Raw genomic sequence first — 19,468 nt, 5'->3', positions numbered from 1 at the left:
GTACCACATAATCAATAAACCAGATAAGTAACAGCACCAAAAGTGCCAATTTAAGAAACCGAATTACACTACAAAATTGCGGTCTGTGTTAGTATTCGACAAATGAATGGTGCTTTGCTTGTTCTTCAGACCAGCCTGGTCTCATAGACTAGACATAACACAGTAAACGGAAATCCGGATAAGCTAATTAGTATGATATCAAATGTTATTTGTCACATGCACCGAATACAACAAGTGTAGACCTTACAGTGAAATGCTTACTTACAAGCCCTTAACCAACAATGCAATTTTAAGAAAAATAAGTGTTCAGTAAAAAATAATTAAAGAGCAGCAGTAAAATAACAGTAGGGAGGCTATATACAGGGGGTACTGGTTAATTGAGGTAAAATGTTACACTTTGTATGGTTACATAAGACAGATGGTTACTTAAGGCAAAAACTAAAGTAGGGTGGGTGGGTGTATAACGCGAACGTCTATCAACCCAAAGGTTGTGAGTTCAAATCTCATCACGGACAATTTTAGCTAATTATCAACTTTTCAACTACTCACTACTTTTTCGCTGCTTTGCAACTACTTAGCATGTTAGCTAACCCTAACCCTTCTCCCAACCCTAACCCTTTTAGCTAACCTTAACCCTAACTCCTTAATCCTAGCCTAGCTAATGTTAGCCATCTAGCTAGAATTCGTAACATATCATACAAATTGTAATTTGTAACATATCATACGAAATAGGTGATGGACATCTACAAATGAATATATACCATATGAAACGTAACATAGGTATCATCCTAAATTAAATTTCGGATTTACGTACAGAATAATACGAAATGCACTGACACCAGGCTGTTCAGAACGTTGAGAGAGAAAGAGGGAGAGAGCGAGTCATACTTTCCAATAGCTCACCATGTGTGACTTGACTTGCACCAGCGACGGACTAAACTGCGTAAGTCTCTGGAATTTTCTTCTATAAAGTAATCTTTGCATTAAAAAAATCTTTGCAATACGCCGTTTGATGACAGTTGTAAGTATGTTCTTGTTTTGCTTTACAGTTTAGAGAAGCTATTGTATAAACATGAAGATACGACAAATTATGACCGTTTGCAGAATAAACCGATTGCAGTGCTGAACGATTAGGGTTATTTTCCACGACCTGGCGGGAATTATTCGATTGACCCCAATTCGTTTGAACCAAATATCTAAATGAATGTTTGTTCATAACATAAGCAGTGGAGTAGCCCACAGTGTTTGCGTTTTGTTTTTTAATATTTCACCTATGGTGGTTCCATTAAGATTGTATTTAACAGTGATGGTCCCACAACATTATTGCACAGCTTTATAGGCTTACATTTGTACTGTAAGTACCAGGGAAATACTTTTAAACACACATCTTGTCGCCTGCAGCACGGACATCATAACATGGAAAACTGGTTAGACAGTCTGCCCTAGTGCCACCATGCCAAACATTACAATTAGACCACCCCACTGGCAGGAAGAAAATACACAGGAAAAAGTAGGTGAAAGTTGTTCAAGAACGGATTAAAGTCACTAAACTCTGACTGCAGAACCTACTGTATTGGATGTGAGAAATACAGAAAAGTTACTGTGAACTGTAATGTTCAAAACAAAGAGTCCTGTGGCTTGGAAATGAGCTCATGTTTTCCTGGATGAATGATTCACTGCTGGACTGGTACCATGTTTATTTCTAGCTGCACAAATTAGGCCTATCTGAATAACAATACCCATTGCATTACTCCTCAGGCCCAGCAGCCTTGCTTGCCAGGCTAATAGACACACGGCTGGGGAACAAGACTAGTTCAGCTACATCGTGATGCAGTGGCTCCAGGATGGAACAACTAGCTGGGCTTGGCTCTGCCTGTCCTGCTGCCTCCTGCTGAGTGCCTGGTGCCCGGTGGGGGCGGAGGTGGGACCCACACCCGACCCAGAGTCAGGGGAGCTCATGCAGGGAGACTGGGAGTGGGGCTCCGGTTCCTTCAACCTCCAGGATCTCCTCCACAGCTTCCCCGCCGACAGCCCCTTTGTGACAGAGACTCCGGGGAACCCTGTCAACTGCTCCCAGCGCTTCTGGCTGCCCTCTGCCTCTCCAGTCTGCTGGGACGACATCGCGGGGCCAGAGGAGTTTGAGCAGTCCCGTCTGCTGGTGCTCCAGAACAGGGCGGCCCTGCAGGCGGTGTCCCTGGCTAGCGAGGTGGTGGTAGAGGGGGGAACCTCAGCCTCGTTTAAACAGCAGGCCTTGGAGGACTTGCAGGTGGTGCGGGCGGACTACCTGAACGTGACAGAGACGACGGAGACCATGCAGAAGGTGTTCCTCACACTGGAGGAGAAGAGGAAGGAGGGGACGGAGCACTGGACCTTCTCAAGGTGAGGGGGAGGGGACGGAGCACTGGACCTTCTCAAGGTGAGGGGGAGGGGACGGAGCACTGGACCTTCTCAAGGTGAGGGGGAGGGGATGGAGAACTGGACCTTCTCAAGGTGAGTGGGAGGAGACGGAGCACTGGACCTTCTCAAGGTGAGGGGGAGGGGACGGAGCACTGGACCTTCTCAAGGTGAGTGGGAGGAGACGGAGAACTGGACCTTCTCAAGGTGAGTGGGAGGAGACGGAGCACTGGACCTTCTCAAGGTGAGGGGGAGGAGACAGAGCACTGGACCTTCACAAGGTGAGTGGGAGGGGACGGAGCACTGGACCTTCTCAAGGTGAGGGGGAGGGGATGGAGCGCTGGACCTTCTCTAGGGGAGGGGACGGAACACTGGACCTCAAGTTGAGGGGGAGGGGACGGAGGACTGGATTTTCTCAAGTTGAGGGGGAATGGATGGAGCACTGGACCTTCTCAAGGTGAGGGGGAGGGGACGGAACACTGGACCTTCTCAAGTTGAGGGGGAATGGATGGAGCACTGGACCTTCTCAAGTTGAGGGGGAGGGGACGGAGGACTGGATTTTCTCAAGTTGAGGGGGAATGGATGGAGCACTGGACCTTCTCAAGGTGAGGGGGAGGGGATGGAGAACTGGATCTTCTCAAGGTTATGGGGAGGGGATGGAGCACTGGATCTTCAAGGTGAGGGGGAGGAGCACTGGGTCTTCTCAAGGTGAGGGGGTAGATTCACTCACTGCACCACAGCACTGAGTTGGCCCCTAGTCTTGTTCCACCTGCTGTTTGTGGTAAACAGGACGGCATAGTAGGCTTGCTCTAAGCTTGACTCCTAAAGAATGAATACTCAAGCAGTCATATCAATGCCCTTTTAACACAGTGATTTTGTTTGTTATTGGCATAGTAAAACTATTGAGAAATAAAATTATTGTAGAATCTAGTTCATCAAAGGGAATTTAGTGAACTTCCTCTAGGGACATGTGCAAGCAGGAGAATGTGTAGAGGAGTGAGGGAACAAAAGGGAATGTGGAGCTTTCTGCTGCAACCAGCATTGTTGAATTCCTAGCGGATGAAGTCATGCATGATCAACCACTAGTCAGGACCTGTCCTACTGAGTAGAGGGGTCTAAAAACAGAGCAGAAACAGTCGTCCAAACACCGCCTGAATCATTTCACGTTCTACTTCTTCAGTCCTCCCCACATCTGGCTGAACCAAAGTCCTGGTATGAGATTAATTACAAAGCATTACAATGCAATTTAATGAGATCAGACTTTCTCTTTCTAGTACCATACAGTTTGAACCAATCCCGCTGGTATTGGTTTATTCGGATCCCCATTAGTTTTTGCCGAAGCAGTAGCTATTCTTCCTGGGGTCCACACAAAAACAGAAAACATGACAAGTAACAAAACACTGATACACTGATAGACAATAACAGTCACACACATTTAAAATACAAAGATATACAAACAATACAACTAAATATTATGTGCGTGTAATTGATAGTGTCGGTGTAACTTCTTAGATGTAATTATTTAGGAGCTCCAAGAGTACATTATTATGGAAAAGGTTTATTGGACTAGGAACCTGTTTTTAGGTTAATGTGTATTGTATCTTTAGTGATTTAAAAAAAAAATGTTGTCTGTTTCTAGTATAAAGGAGCACATTGCCAACACGAAGGACTCAATCAATGGAAGAGACCACGTGGCAGCCCTCCTAGAGAAACAGTTCTCCAGCCTAGAGAAGTCTTTACACATCATGCAACTCCGACTTGACAAACTAATGGCACAGTGAATTATGTGTTCTTCAGGCTCTTTTTTTGTCAGCTTTTGAATGAACCGTACCATCATGTAATATTTCCCACTAGAAATGCATGCATACTCAGGGTAGGAAACCCTGTACAAAGCATGAGGTGTACTTTCTCTGTATTTGTACTGTATTCTGTATTTATTCCTCCATAGCGCCATGTTACTATTAAGTGTATTTTAATCGTATGTATCTGAAACCCAAACTGCATGCAAAGCCTAAAGCATCGGGGAGATATTGATGGCAATAAAATCTATTTCTATACTCCCAGCCTGCAGACCTGTTCCATAGAGATGTTTTTTATTGAAGTACAACTGTGTGTGACACTCATACAGTGTGTGGTATAAAATTGTAACATTTATGTAAATGCTTTGTTGCAACAAGGTGAAAACAATAATGCAACACAAATAGGGAATGACGTATAGTCTGTATAGCATGAAGATTTTATTTTCATTAACAAAACTAAATTATGGAACAAAAAAACATACAAAAGGCAAGTCTTTTAATTGTTAGGTGGGATGTAATTGCTGTTACAAACACTTGTAGAAAATATATACACAGCGGTTAGTGCACAAGTTCAGTGCATTCTTTCCATTCTTGAGACAGTACATGCTAGCAGTTACAGTAGCCTGCTTCGTAGTTCAACCGCACAAACACACAGTAGCATATTTAGACTTTGATTTAATAAATGTAGCATTAAGTCTGTGTGATGAATGTTTTATTTAAGTCCAAAGTCTTCACATGAAAACCTACATGTGGCAGTGCCGATCCTCATGTAAATTCATCACAATCTGAGAGGAGCCGTTACTAAAAAATGAAATGAGATTTTCATTATTAAATTGGTGCTGCCTGTAACCACCCAGTACTGAAACTACCTATGGGTTTGACTGAGTAATATAGATCACACTAAACACAGCAAAAGTTGTACTTTTTTTACTCAAGTCACATAGCTAAAAGGAATTGGTTTGCATATCTATATCTCTACAGATTAGTTAACATTGTTCATGAATGAAAGGTATATCATACAAAAGTCAAATATCAAGTAGATAGTCAGCATTAGCAAAGACCGTGCATAGGGGTTCCTCTTTATAAAAAGGACACAACCAATGAGTCAATTTGCTTTGACCTGAGAACTGCATCGCTTGTATGGAATATATATATTTTTTTTTAAGCACCTGATTTGTTCACCCTTTGCTTCAAGATCTTGTGTAGAAAAATAATGCCCAAAACAAATGAAAGCCTGCACTATTTGCACCGATTGGTAACAAAACCAGGGGGAGCACAGACGTTTCTCTTCGGCAGAAGGTGATTGCTGTGGGGGGGAATATGGGGTTGGTATCATGGTCAACATATGATTTTAATGCTTTATCTGTAGTCAATTCACATAGTGATTCTTTCTGACCCTAAACTGGATGCCCAGCATCTGGATGACTGGGCAACTAATGGTAGTAAACATAATATACTCTAGTACGGCTCAGAGAAGATGTAGGCCTACACAATGCCATCGCCTGGAAGTAGTATGGATGTGGTCTAATTCAGGAATGAGCTGGAGAAAAACGCTTCAACAGACTACATGCTAGCAACCACTATTGCTGTAAGGGTTGCATGTCTTTTCAATTGTCTGCTTCCTCAATTGGATTTTCCTCTATGAGCTTCAGGTAATCCCGAGCGAAGATCTTCTTTGGTAGGATATCTGCAACAGTATAATGAACAGGTAGTCAATATTGACTATACTGTATGCTCAAAGAGAAGATAATGAAAGTCACTGGTGGTGGTGGCGACAATAGTTTTTACCTGTGAGAAACTGAAAAGTCTCAGTCTCCTCAACAGTATTGGCCAGATCACTGTAGAGGAGTGTCTTATTGTCTTTCCCTGATCCATTGTTGAACGAGGACAGAGCCAAGTGCTGAACGAACAGTTCCTAGAAGAGATGAGCGTTATGAATTAAATTGTTATTACATGGGACAGTTCCCATTTATTAACAGTAACAATGGAGACCAGAGTATTCTATTTACAAGGCTCTGATGGATGTAAAGTAAGCCGAGGCAAAGACATTCAGACATTAGGGTTTACATCCTATTTTGGTTGAGGCTACAGCCATGTCAGTGCAGGGCTAGCTAGCTAACTGTTACAGCCATTCAGGGTTAGCTAGCTAGCTAGCTACCTTCTTCACGAGCTTGAACTAATGGAAGTAGCTAGCTAGTACTGCCTGTATATGCAAAAGCCTTACTGCAAAACTAGCTAGCTAGCAGGCCTAGCTATTAACTAAGTAAAGGTAGCTAATATAGCATTAGCTAGCTAGCATAGCTACGCCAGTAAACTGGACTCAACTTACTGTTGCTTTGGTGGTGAGGAGAAGAGCCTCTTGGTTGATGCTTGAGACGTCGGGAGAACTTTTCATGATCAATTTCACGCGAGTCATTGGAAGAGAGATGCCTTTGCTGTTAGATGCATGATTAACTTGGTCTTCCACGTTGTCTCCAGACATTTTTACATGGATAAGGATGTTTCCTCAGTGGTGGCAACGGTTGATATACAGTTGCGAGGAGTGTAAGGGCCCCGCTACTTTTTGAGCAGTGACGTAGGCTTGATTGGATCGTTTTTTCTCTCATCGAAAACTAAAGTATCTAGCTACCGTATGTACTCCTGTTTCAGACAAACTCCTGTTTCAGACAATATGATTGTTTTTTGTTTGATTTTTTACAAAGGAGTAGCTAAGTGTTTATAAGCCTGCCTGTTAGATAAATATAAGGCTGTCGATACACTCCATCACAGTAGGTGGCGCAATACACTTTGCTAAGTGCTCCCAACAAACTAGCTAGCTGAAATAAGAATACATTTTACAGACTGGCTAGCAGTCTGTGCTAAATCGATGTAGCTATTTGTGTTGTTCCTTTAAACCTAGCTATCGATTATTGCTGGTTTTATTTTATTTGCATTCTGTAGCTGTTTGTCTGCGCGAGCGGACGACCGGCTCTTTATTTTTTTGCATGCTTTACGTTGCTTGTTGCTGATGTTGTTAGCCAGAAAGCAGTTAGCTAAATAGCTAGCTAGCTTCTGCATTCATCATTTCGCTGGCCCATACTTTCAAGATGCCTCTGGGTTTGAAACCATGTTGCGCTGTCTGCAAAACAATCTCATCGTCTATGTGGAAAAAGGGAAACCAAGGAGAGATCCTGTGCAATAACTGCACGGGGAAGAGCACCAGCAGTGGAGCATCTGGACCGTCGGCGTCCTCCAACACACAACAGAATAATGGCGGGGGCAAGCAGGTTGTTTGTCGTTTTGAGCACATACACTGAGTGTACAAAACATTAGGAGCTCTTTCCATACCAAGTGAACGCTCTGATTCCTTATTGATGTCACCTGTTAAATCCACTTCAATCAGTGTAGATGAAGGGGAGGACACGGGTTAAAGAAAGATTATTAAGCCTTGAGACATGGGTTGTGTATGTGTGCCATTCAGAGGGTGAATGGGCAAGAATTCAGAGGCTGAATGGGCAAGACAAAATATGTAATTGTCTTTGAACGGGGTATGGTGCCAGGCGCACCAGTTTGAGTGTGTCGAGTTGCTAGGTTTTTCACGCAGAACAGTTTCCCATGTGTATCAAGAATGGTCCACCACCCAAAGAACATCCAGCCAACTTGACACAACTGTGGGAAGCATTGGAGTCAACATGGGCAAGGATCCCCGTGGAACGCTTTCGAATTGAGGCTGTTCTGAGGGCAAAAGGGGGGTGCATCTCAATATTAGGGAGGTGTTCCTAATGTTTTGTACACTCTGTACCTAGGCCTGCACTAGAATGTACTGTGCTCCCCTTAGTGACTGTACCTCCATACTCTTCTATTTGCAAGGCAAAACAGAAAACAATATATGCATGTTGACACATTGTCACCCAGATGGAGATGTAATATTGGTATTTGACACATCTTGCCCACAGTCTAAACAAGAGATCCACAGGAGATCAGCACGGTTGAGGAGCACCAAGTACAAAGCCCCTGCCTCTGAGAAAAAGGTGTCTACCAAAGGAAAAGGAAGAAGACACATATTCAAACTAAAAAATGTAAGTACATAATTAGTTCAAATACACAGGAACTCTATCTTTGTGTTGGATTGTCAGGTTGAACTCTAAGCTCCTCCAAATGTGATTTATTAATTTTTTTCCCACAGCCAATCAAAGCACCCGAATCTGTTTCCACGATCATCACATCAGAATCAGTCTTTTATAAGGTATGTTTACTTTTTATAAATCCTTTCCATACAGTATGTTAGCAAACATAACAAACATATCTGTTGTATAATGTATGCCACAGATATGTATAGCTGTCAGCAATAGTTCTGCCTTCGTTTGTCATTGTGCAGGGTGTGTATTATCAGATGGGAGACGTCATCAAAGTGACAGACGAGGATGATGGGAGGCCGTACTATGCACAGATCAGAGGTTTCATCCAGGACCAGTACTGTGAGAAGAGTGCCGCATTGACTTGGTTGATACCAACCCAGGCCAGTCCTAAGGACCTGTTTGATCCTGCCACTTACATTGTTGGTGAGTGATGATTGAATCTGAGTATTTATCATTTTTACATTTTAGTCATTTAACAGACGCTCTTATCCAGAGCGACTTATAGTTAGTGAGTGCATACATTTTCATTCATTTATCTAAAAAAAATTAAAGTTACATTTGAGCACACAGAAATAAGTTATTTGTCTCTTTCTGAACATTGTGTATATGGGAGTAATGTCACAGTGGACTCCAAGACCACTACTAGCTGATAATGTTTCCATTACTGATTACCTGATTGCTTCTATAGGTCCAGAGGAGGATCTGCCCAGGAAGATGGAGTACCTGGAGTTTGTGTGCCACGCCCCCTCGGAGTACTTCAAGTCCAGGAGCTGCCCCTACCCCACCATTCCTATCCGTCCAGAGAAAGGCTACATCTGGACCCATATTGGACCCACGCCGGCCATCGCTATCAAATAATAATTTGGCAACCGCAGTTAGCCGCTGGGCCATTTACCATGAAGATATTAACTTTGTCTGTTAGTTTGCTAACAGACGCATGTACATTTACGTAATGTAATGGAGACAAGTTGTAGACTGACTCATTAGGGTGGCAGGTAGCTTCGCAGTAAGAGCATTGGGCCGGTAACCAACATGTCGCTAGTTCAAATCCCCGAGCCGACAAGGTGAAAAATCTCTCGATGTGCCCTTGAGCAAGGCACTTAACCCTAATTGCTCCAGGGTCGCTGTTGATAATGGCAGACCCTGGCCGTGACCCACTCTCCGAGAGTGGTTCAGGGGGAGTTGGGATATGCAAAAAAAACACATTTCCAATTCACATGTGTATTAATACACACTTGTACATGTGTGAAATGGGACAAATAGAAACAACCACATAATAATAATAATAGTTATTATTTTAATAGTCTTTGAATATGGAAAGTGTTTGTTATTGAATGTTTACAAACCCTTCTAAATCTTGGAACAGTACAAGAACGGACCCATGAAATGATCATCCTGAGACTTTTGTATTCGGTAATAAACGTGGAAAAGCTTTGTACTAGAATGTTTTTCAAACAATTAATTTAATTTTTCTTTAGACATCTGTGCAATACATGTGAAGTGTTATGAATATTATACTGAGGGGGGGGGAAATGTATTTAGAAAGATGCTGTTAATAGACTCCAAGTTGTATCCTTTTTGGTATATTTTTTAGACACTTTGTGAAACCTTTATGATCATTTACCTCAGTCACCAGTCTTTTTACATGGTCAATGTTGATCTGCATGTGGAAATGTGTGCAGCAAGCCTCAGTCTGATTTAATAATGTAATCTAGCATTATCTTTGAGACCATTTCGGCTAATCAGTAAAGCCAAATGATTTGGGACATGAAGAAATGCCTGTTAAAAGTACGTTCAGCCTGAGTTTTGGTGTGTGCTGGGAGTGTTACTGTGTCCCGCATCCACATGTGTAGAAGTAGACGGGTAGTACAGCTGGCTGTCCATGGACAGCCTCATGGCTGCGTGACGCATGTTCCCCTTCTGGAACAGGTGAGCGGATGCTGTGTTCGAGTCTATGACATGAGCCTGAGACAGGTAACAGAACAGTGAATGTAAGGTTATAGACAACTCTAGGAAGAGTAAATGAATCTATTGTGCACCCATAAGGCTCTGGTCAAAATGAGTGCACTATATAGGGAATAGGGTGCCATGTCCACTGCCCTACCTTCTCCAGGGTGATGAGGGTGGACAGAATGTCTCCGGTGCGGCCGGTGGCGATATCATTATTCAATAGGTTGTCCTGGAGGGTCGCAGCCATATGGTTCCTCATAATCACCTCCTGCTCTTGCTTTACGTTGAATGACAGGCTGTGCACCTCCTCCACTATACTGTGGATAAACACATACACATGGTCGGCCATATACCTACAGTTCATCCACTCTACAAAGACAATATTTTATTCCATTGAAGACACCATCTTTACTTATAAGGGGGGGGTTGTCCCATTGAATTCAGAAAAATAGAGATTGAAAAACGTGTAATTTCTTTGTATCACAATGACTTTATTTAATTGAACCCTTATTTTGCCAGGTAAATTGACTGAGAACACATTCTCATGTACAGCAATGACCTGGGGAATAGTTACAGGGAGAGAAGTGGGATAAATGAGCCAATTGGAAACGCAGAATAAGTTACTGTGATGGATGATGACAAAAAGAATAGTGGCTTCAATAGCTTCTAGCTAGAACAAACAGACTTCTGTTACATTTACATTTACATCATTTAGCAGACACTCTTATCCAGAGCGACTTACAGTACCTGTCCAGCTCCTGCCGTATCTCCCTGTACGCAGCCATGTTCTTCTGCATAGCAGCCATGACAAGGGCCAGCTCCTCGAAGGTGTCCATGGTCAGGTTCTCTACACAGCTACCCTTCCAGGACTTCTGGCGCCGGGTCATGTTGGACTTGGTCACCACCTCCTCCACGTGGATGGTGGTCTGGTCCGTCAAGCCTCCCGTGGCCTCTGGAATCAGCTGTGTGAGAGGGGAGGGGTTGAGGAGAGAGTTTAGTATGGTGTGTAGGGAGAGAGGACTAAATACACAGGGAACTACGAAAGAGCAGTGGTAGTATTGATGATTTTGAAAGGCAGCTAAGTTAGCTTGTAATAATCAGTATACAACTTAATGTGGAAGACATGCAATTCATCATGCATTCCCACCCCCTTTGTCATCAACAACACACATTTATGAGGATCAAGAAGAAGTTACAGACAGTGCCTTGGTATAAATAACACTACGTGACAAAAAATAAATGTGAAAAGGGAAAGAGTGACAGACTTGCCGGCAAACACTCGTTCGAATTCTTGTCGTCGTAGTCGGGCATGGAGATCTCAAGGTTGGTGGTTACCACGGCGACGAGAAGGTTGGCGAAGATGAAGGCTCCGCCAGTGAGGAAAATGAAAAAGTAGAGAGAAGCTCCGTACATCAGCCCCTCATCACTACAGTGCAGAGAGAAACGGCAACACTTACCACATTGGGACAAAATACATCTAAATGTGTATGCATTTTCACATAAGCGTTTTCACTCTACTGCAAAATGTTAAGGCCCATTTGTCTACGATTAGCAGGTTGACGTTAATTGACGTGTTGTCCTGGAGTCAGAACTGAGCGATTTCCCTTTAGATATCTGCAAAGTAAAAATTGGCTATATTGTAAACATTTATGAAACGCTTTTTGGTCTTAATTTAAGGTTAGGGTTAGCAGTGTGGTTATGGTTAGGTTAGGTTAGATTTAAAGTAAGATTTTATGACTTTGTGGCTGTGCTAGCTAGTGACCACTAGCCAACCCATTTCCCCCCATCAGTCCCCATCCACCCGCCTGCACCCTCCCTCTCAAGCCGTACCACCCCTTCCCCGTGGGCCAGCAAAGAAAGTAACAAAAGTCTAAATAAATGTATATAATTGTTTTGTATGTGTGGGGCTTTAGCCGAGATTGTTCTTTACAAAGTCAAGTATATTTGTCCAGGCCTCAACTGTTCCTTGACTAGCACCAGTCATTCTTGCTGTCGATAATTCTAATATTATAACTTCTAATAGTAACTGTATCCACTGGATAAATGGGAGAGAATGAGGTGGTTGCCATCTTAGAGCCCCACAAAAAATAGCAGCAGTGCTGCCTGCCAGATGTTATCTTCTCGGATTGATTGAGAGATTCAAGGGGCTATCATCGTTAACTAACACAATAGAAGCAAAGCATTGAATATTTAAATTCATGCACTTCGAAATGAATTTTGTAACTTTGCCCCAGAAGCATTTAACTGCAGGGCACTCCCACATCATATTAAGCAATGTCCCCTGATTTAGGGGACAGAGTGAACAGTTGGGAGTTGGGGCCAATTTAATAGTAAAACGTTTCCTTGGTGTTAAATAAAGTCTGTGAACAAACTTAAAATGTATAAATTGATGGTTTGGATTCTGGGATGACAAAGTTATATTGTTCCATATTCTGTTCCAGTTGAAGGGTTGTTCAGATTCAATTAGGTCCGTGGACCATACTTTTTGAACGGCTAGCTCAGAATATGAGTTTTCCAAAAGTTGTTTATATATACTGAACAAAAATTTAAACGCAATATTCAAGATTTTACTGAGTTACAGTTCATATAAGGAAATCAGTCAATTGTTTTTCACAGATACCTTTAAAAAAAAAAGTAAAAGGTGGGGGCATGGATCAGAAAACCAGTCAGTATCTGGTGTTACCACCATTTGCCTCATGCAGCACGACACATCTCCTTCACATAGAGTTGATCAGGCTGTTGATTGTGGCATGTGGAATGTTGTCCCACTCCACTTCAATGGCTGTGCAAAGTTGCTGGATATTGGCGGGAACTGGAACACGCTGTTGTACACGTCGATCCAGAGCATCCCAAACATGCTCAATTAGTGACATGACCTTGTGAGTATGCAGGCCATGGAAGCTTCCAGGAATTGTGTACAGATCCTTGTGACATGGGGCCGTGCATTATAATGCTGAAACATGAGGTGATGGCGGCAGATGAATGGCAAGATAATGGGCCTCAGGATCTCGTCACAGTATCTCTGTGCATTCAAATTGCAATCAATAAAATGCAATTGTGTTCGTTGTCCGTAGCTTATGCCTGCCCATACAATAACCCCACCGCCACCATGGGGCATTCTGTTCACAATGTTGACATCAGCAAACCGCTTGCCCACACAACGCCATACACGTGGTCTGCGATTGTGAGGCCAGTTGGACGTACTGCCAAATTCTCTAAAACGACGCTGGAGGTGGCTTATGGTAGAGAAGTGAACATTCAATTCTCTGGCAACAGCTCAGGTTGACATTCCTGAAGTCAGCATACCAATTGCACACTCCCTCAAAACTTGAGACATCTGTGCCATTGGGTTGTGTGACAAAATTGCACATTTTAGAGTGGCCTTTTATTGTCCTCAGTACAAGGTGCACCTGTGTAATGATCATGCTCTTTAATCAGCTTCTTGATATACCACACCTGTCAGGTGGATGGATTATCTGGGCAAGGGAGAAATGCTCACTAACAGGGATGTAAACAAATTAGTGCACAACATTTGAGAGAAATAAGCTTTTTGTGCATATGGACAATTTCTGGGATCTTTTATTTCAGCTCATGAAACATGGGACCAACACTTTACATGTTGCGTTTATATTTTTGTTCAGTGTATTATAGAGATCAGTCCTTTTGGGAGCCCAGATAATTTGTTTATAAATCCCCATCATAGGATGTTTCGTAGTTGGGTTTCCCAAGGGACTCCATAGGCCAGCATAGCTGACCTAAATTGTAAATATAGAAAAAAGTATATTTCACATTTTGGAACGTTCTATAACCATTTCTGTCCATTATTTCAGTAAGGGTATGGATTCCACATTTGGTCCATTGGGGGATGCAAAAGGCCACCCTCCAGATCACAAGTCATTATTGTGAAATATTGGAGTATGGGCATGCCATTTTGATTCCCAGTTACAATGTTTTTACATTTTGCGCCAAATAGAAATTGTTTGAGCAATAATAGGACCAAAGCATAGTTTACATTGTTTAAGAGATTTACTGTTTTAGTGAAGACCACCTCTTACAGAGCAATAGGAAACAAGATTCATGATGAAAAATGCTAACCTGCATTTGACTAATAAAATGATCTCCTCTTGCTTTTCAAAATCTTTATCTAAGGACACATACTGTATGAACTGGATAATGGGAAATGTAGTCTTTATCCAAGGACATATAATGTATGAACTGGATAAGGGGAAATGTAGGGCTTTGTGTCACTTACGCCTTAAACTCCCTGTAGATGTCCATCCATCCGTCCTGGGTGATGCAGATGAAGAGGGTGTAGAGGGCCGAGAACAGGTCCCCAAAGGCTGATGGGACAGCAGCACTGAACAGGGTCACGCCAAACACTGCAAACACCTGACAGACACAGACAGGACATCAACAGAGACATTAGACACAAACACAGGGGACAACTGAGCAGTTGTAGAATCCATTTATATGGTCTCAGTATCACTCCTTGACACATCACACACTCATCTGGGGCCATAGCAACATACACAAATATCAAATACTATAAACGAGCAAGAACTGGGGTGTCATAGTTTGACTGTTATAATGTTTATTTTCACGAGAATGAGGTGAAGAAGTGGGAATGGATTAAGATGACTGATGATGAAGTGAGAGAGAGCGAGAGAATGAGAGAGAGAGAGAGAGAGAGAGAGAGGTTGAATTGGTACATGCTATAACACCTACAAGCATGATGATGAGGAGGAGGAAGAAGATGTTGGCCATGTCTGGGATGGACTGCATTATGACGGTGACCATCATAGCCATACCCTGCATGGAAGCAAAACCCCTGACACTACGGATTACCCTCAACACCCTGGAACACACACAAGAAATAACACATTACAACATGGAGTAACAACCCACTGGGCTCAATTCAACGTCTATTCCACATTGGTTCAACGTAATTTCATTGAAATGACATGGAAACAACATTGATTCAACCAGTGTGTGCCCAGTGGGAAAGCAGCACACAACAACAACTACAACTACACAACAAATAATGTTTCTTGTTGATGTTTGACACACAAAAAAACTATTGTGCATGAAAATTATTTATTTATTTGATCACTAACGAATGGAGAAAAATGAGTGTGGTGAGGATCATATTTGATGCCCTCCTTGTGATAAGAATGATGGGAGCAAAGGGTTGGGGAGTGTGAGGAGTATCACATTAGTAGTAACGTAGGGTGTTCTCAGGGCAGGCCTGCCGATTTTGACCAGCAGAAGTTACTTTGCATAGCAGGTTAGAATAACTTATACAGCAGGTTAGGATTATTAGGTTAAGGTTAGAAAAAGGGTTGGGGTTAGCTAAAATGATAAAATTGTCCCGACCTGACTCAAACATATCTAGTTACAACCAGGCCTGCCCTGAGAACACCCTACGTTTCCACTAATGCGTTTCTGCGGAGTGTGAGGGGTACTCCTTCACCTGATGACCTTTAGTAAACTGTCCCCACCCTGGGGAAAGATCAGGGGTCCAAGCATCAGAGCCAAAGTGACCAAACAGTCCAGGACATTCCAGCCATTCTGAAACACCAAAACGAGAGAGAGAGACAAGAATGACATCACGATGGTCTCTGAGAAGGCCACAGTAAGTAATAGGTCATGTCAAATCAATCTCTTGACCAGACATTACCTTCCAGAAGATGTTGAAGCCGTAGTACCACTTGACCAGGATCTCCCAGATGAAGACGGTGAGGATAATATGCTCACAGATGCTGAACGCAATGTCATACTTCTACAATGGACAAATCATACCATTGCATTTCAGTTAATTGTTATCTGTTGACTTCTCATATAAAGTGAGCTTTCAGTATGAAAGTAGGCCTACAATACCTCTTTAGAGGTCCTCAGTGACCATAATTTACCTTGGCAATGATAGCGTCGGTTTGGAAGGCCATGATGATGCAGTTGCTGACAATCATGACGATAATGAGTAATTTGAACAGGAAGTTCTCCAGCAGCGCACCCATGAGCACCTGGGAGACATAGTCCTCAGTGTCTGAGTCATCCTACAGGGTATAGAGGTCAGAGGTCAATATTCGTATTCTGAATCATCTATGTTCTCACCTAGATTAACCGGAGCCCCTGTCTCCTGGAAGGGTGAACATAATTAAAGAATCTCCCCAAGTACCAGTATTAGTGATGAAGATCTGTTTGAACATAGTTTGAAAAAACTGAGTAGCCTGATATCTCTGTGAATGAACTCTCTGTGATTTTCTTTGTATACCTCTCTCTCTATGTTAACCCACTCATTATTCACTATATAAGTAATCATACCAGTGAAAAGCCCTACAGTATAAATAAAGCCTACACCTTTTGCTGGGTGATGTCTCTGATGTTGTTCATCTCAGGCTCCTCATCTCGCTCCAGCACAGACCACCTCCTCCTGGTGCTCTCCGATGCCCGCTGCAGTAGAAAAAGTGTTAATTGGATGCCCCAAAAACATGTTAGTCTTTTGTAAAAGTTGTTCAACTATATGGAAAAGTTAAAAGCAGTTAATACACTTGAATAAGTGTACACAGAGAGCATATAGAGGACATGATGGTAGAGGGAGAACGGCCAATAGGCCTACCCTAGCGGTTGGAGTTCGTCTAAACCTAACATTACCTGGAGGATCATCAAGCGTTTCCTGTAATCCATCTTTTCGCGCCTTCTCCCTTCTTCAACTCATTTTTCAGTTAAATGCCATAGAAGCTATACCCCTTTACTGCTTTTGTCTTACCAACCCCGTTGAAAATATTATGAAGAATGTTGAGGAATCTTTGACCAAAAAGGTCTCGTTCCAGAAGATAGACATCATAAACGCGCAACAGGTGATTGGAACTGAAGTGGCGTTCTAGTCATTCAGTCCCTGGTCCATTCTATGCACAATTACGCAGACACGTGTCACAATGTGTTACCACCACTGGGTGGCAATATTTATCTCAGGGAATTTACAGTAGCCTATTTAGGGAAACAGCGATCTAGATATTTAACAAATAAAACGTTTGTATAATGAAGGACTCTTATTTTATGTTTACATGCATAGACACATCATGCATGCGTTTAATTACGGCAATGTCATTTGTTATATGCACACATAATACAAATCCACAGTTGGTTTGGGGAAAATACCTTCCCCTAATGGCCAGCAGGAGGTGCTGTACCCTCTATAGATTATTCGTTTCTTTTTCATATTAAGTTCCGCAAGTTCCCTCTGTCCATATTGCGAGCACTTTCCCAAAGCTTCGGTCCTCTTGTTTACCTCAACAAACTTTAGCCTATCTCAACCCTTTAATAACTTGATGGGAAAATTGATATATCGGTGCATACAGGATACAACTGTCTTTGTTCTTATCAATGGGAGATGATGAACATGTATTGGTCAATGCGCAAATAGATGAAGGTTCAAGGCACGAGAGGAAATACCATAAAATATGGGCAAACTCCAATCAAAACATGGTAAAACTTGGTATTTAGATTAGTTTCAGAGGCTACTGTATATCTCTTAATAACCAAAATGTAACAGTATTTTATTTATATCTTTTATGTTTCCATTTATGCATAATTTGGATAGCCTGTAAACGCAGAGAAAATCCTGAAGGTAAGAATCACCTATTCAAAAGTATGTCTCTCAAATATAAAATGTCATGCAGGGTATAGACTATTTCTTATTTAGTTTTTATTTTCCAGGTGGTAGTTTTGCTGCCAATGTGCTCACCTGTCAGAGAGAGCGGGAACATACGGGTCTCCACACCCACCCAATCAGATTTAAGCAGGTACAGTACATTATAATACAGTTGATATATTTTACACCTGAGTTGAGATATGATTAATATTTTGGCACTTTTGAAGATTTAAGAGAGAAAGAGCGAGAGTGGAGATACAGAGAGAGAGAGTGACAGAGAGAGAGAGAGCGAGAGAGAGAGAGAGAGAGAGAGAGTGAGAGAGTAACATGCCTTTACCTCAGAAAGTCGGTTACCTCATCACAAATATCACTATCAATATCAAGTTGTCCTCTGTAGCTCAGTTGGTAGAGCTGATGGCCTTTGCAGCATCAGGATAGTGGGAAAAAATGTATGCACGCATGACTGTATGTCGCTTTGGATAAAAGTGGGTCTTTTTTTTGGCATAGAAAAGCCTGTAAATGGATAGCAACACAGACATGTGTGTCATTAGAGTGGAGAGGCTTGAACTTGGATAATGATGCTAACGAGAACCAGAATGGTGGAGTCCTGTGACGGGGCAGATGAATGGGCCAAGGCCTCCCAGAGTGGGAGGGGTTAGAACCCTAATGGAAATGTAAAGGTGGTTATTTTATGAGGCAGAGGGAGGTCAACTGACCATTCTCAATATTGAGTACAGGATGTTGTTGTATTCATCAACCTTTATTCATAAATCATAGCCAAAGTATGTACCGTCTGGGGTTGGTAAATTGGTAAACAACAAAAAACATTGTGAATTGCTGTCTTGTCACTCTTGTTAACACTGTCAGTCACCACTTCGGGCTCACATTGTATCCACACAGGTGTTCACACAGGGGTTCACACTGGGGTTCACACTGGGGTTCACACTGGGGTTCACACTGGGGTTCACTCATTCTCAGCCAGGTCTGCCCCAGCCCAGGATGATAAACTAGCCAGACACGCTCCCTCCCTCCCAGTCCCAGTCAAGGCAAGGCAGCCACAGGATCATAGCTCACAGCCAAGCCAGGGACATGAAAGGGCCTTTTTTTCTCCCCGCTGCTTCCTTTTCTCTCTCTGTGAGAAGAGGCTGTTATGTCAGTGTGAAACACATATGGCCACCGTCCAGAACAGCGGGGTCTTTCAGTGCCGCCACACTGAAACCACACATCTGGTCCTGGTTTTCTGACTGCAACAGAACTGGGGGAAAAAAACAGGGAAGGGAACAAGGTATGGTAGGCGTAGTGTCTGGTGGTGGGTGGACCGCCCTCACATCACAGGCGGCCGGTTAATTGGTGAGGACGGACTCATAGTAATGGCTGGAACGGAATCAATGGAATGGTATCAAATACATCAAACACATGGTTTCTGTGTGTTTGATACCATTCCATTCACTCCATTACAGCCATTGTTATGAGTCGTCCTCCCCTCAGCAGCCTCCTGTGCCTCAGATGTAGGCCTAGTACTGTTAATGAGACGGTCAGGTTTGGGGAGCTGTAGG

At 42.7% G+C, this 19,468-nt stretch overlaps 5 protein-coding genes across 10 annotated transcripts in view; 3 read left to right on the top strand and 2 right to left on the bottom strand.

Moving 5' to 3' along the window:
* Positions 1 to 866: 866 nt before the first annotated feature.
* Positions 867 to 4,451, top strand: si:ch211-57n23.1. Of its 3 annotated transcripts, none has more exons than XM_041902141.1 (3): positions 867 to 943; positions 1,759 to 2,379; positions 4,034 to 4,451. In XM_041902141.1, exons 2-3 carry the CDS (start codon positions 1,829 to 1,831, stop codon positions 4,173 to 4,175), a joined length of 693 nt encoding a protein of 230 aa, XP_041758075.1. In that variant the 5' UTR covers positions 867 to 943; positions 1,759 to 1,828; the 3' UTR covers positions 4,176 to 4,451. The 3 variants fall into 3 exon arrangements, with proteins under 3 accessions (XP_041758075.1, XP_041758077.1, XP_041758076.1); XM_041902143.1 differs by lacking the exon at positions 867 to 943 and adding an exon at positions 962 to 1,021; XM_041902142.1 differs by lacking the exon at positions 867 to 943 and adding an exon at positions 1,410 to 1,510.
* A 156-nt stretch (positions 4,452 to 4,607) lies between these two features.
* On the bottom strand, positions 4,608 to 6,934 carry LOC121585862 (chromatin accessibility complex protein 1-like). The gene is made up of 3 exons (XM_041902144.2): positions 6,523 to 6,934; positions 5,982 to 6,108; positions 4,608 to 5,880 (listed from the first exon to the last, which is right to left on the bottom strand). The coding sequence occupies exons 1-3, from the start codon at positions 6,673 to 6,675 to the stop codon at positions 5,801 to 5,803; spliced, it is 360 nt and encodes a 119-aa protein (XP_041758078.1). The 5' UTR covers positions 6,676 to 6,934; the 3' UTR covers positions 4,608 to 5,800.
* An 80-nt stretch (positions 6,935 to 7,014) lies between these two features.
* Positions 7,015 to 9,451, top strand: LOC121585860 (GATA zinc finger domain-containing protein 1). 2 transcript variants are annotated; one of them, XM_041902140.2, is made up of 5 exons: positions 7,015 to 7,459; positions 8,129 to 8,251; positions 8,359 to 8,418; positions 8,566 to 8,734; positions 9,000 to 9,451. In XM_041902140.2, the coding sequence occupies exons 1-5, from the start codon at positions 7,280 to 7,282 to the stop codon at positions 9,167 to 9,169; spliced, it is 702 nt and encodes a 233-aa protein (XP_041758074.1). In that variant the 5' UTR covers positions 7,015 to 7,279; the 3' UTR covers positions 9,170 to 9,451. The 2 variants fall into 2 exon arrangements, with proteins under 2 accessions (XP_041758074.1, XP_041758073.1); XM_041902139.2 differs by having other exon boundaries at positions 7,018 to 7,459; positions 8,551 to 8,734; positions 9,000 to 9,450.
* Positions 9,452 to 9,755: 304 nt separating this feature from the next.
* On the bottom strand, positions 9,756 to 18,495 carry LOC121585859 (cation channel sperm-associated protein 4). Of its 3 annotated transcripts, none has more exons than XM_041902137.1 (11): positions 18,250 to 18,495; positions 16,619 to 16,711; positions 16,171 to 16,314; positions 15,939 to 16,040; positions 15,732 to 15,829; positions 14,987 to 15,116; positions 14,514 to 14,650; positions 11,531 to 11,687; positions 11,009 to 11,223; positions 10,416 to 10,578; positions 9,756 to 10,276 (listed from the first exon to the last, which is right to left on the bottom strand). In XM_041902137.1, exons 2-11 carry the CDS (start codon positions 16,649 to 16,651, stop codon positions 10,106 to 10,108), a joined length of 1,350 nt encoding a protein of 449 aa, XP_041758071.1. In that variant the 5' UTR covers positions 16,652 to 16,711; positions 18,250 to 18,495; the 3' UTR covers positions 9,756 to 10,105. The 3 variants fall into 3 exon arrangements, with proteins under 3 accessions (XP_041758071.1, XP_041758072.1, XP_041758070.1); XM_041902138.1 differs by having other exon boundaries at positions 18,267 to 18,495; XM_041902136.1 differs by lacking the exon at positions 18,250 to 18,495 and adding an exon at positions 16,913 to 17,091.
* The window catches only part of LOC121585299 (protein naked cuticle homolog 2-like), a 9,098-nt gene continuing 7,150 nt past the window's right edge, over positions 17,521 to 19,468 (top strand). Inside the window, exons 1-3 of the mRNA XM_045226413.1 lie at positions 17,521 to 17,746; positions 17,862 to 17,888; positions 17,978 to 18,063. Coding sequence (XP_045082348.1) covers positions 17,722 to 17,746; positions 17,862 to 17,888; positions 17,978 to 18,063 — 138 coding nt within the window. The 5' untranslated portion in view covers positions 17,521 to 17,721. The remainder of the gene's footprint in view (positions 17,747 to 17,861; positions 17,889 to 17,977; positions 18,064 to 19,468) is intronic.

This window comes from Coregonus clupeaformis, chromosome 17, assembly GCF_020615455.1.
Source record: "Coregonus clupeaformis isolate EN_2021a chromosome 17, ASM2061545v1, whole genome shotgun sequence".
Classification (NCBI taxonomy): domain Eukaryota; kingdom Metazoa; phylum Chordata; class Actinopteri; order Salmoniformes; family Salmonidae; genus Coregonus; species Coregonus clupeaformis.
This window is presented reverse-complemented; position numbering and strand designations above follow the sequence as displayed.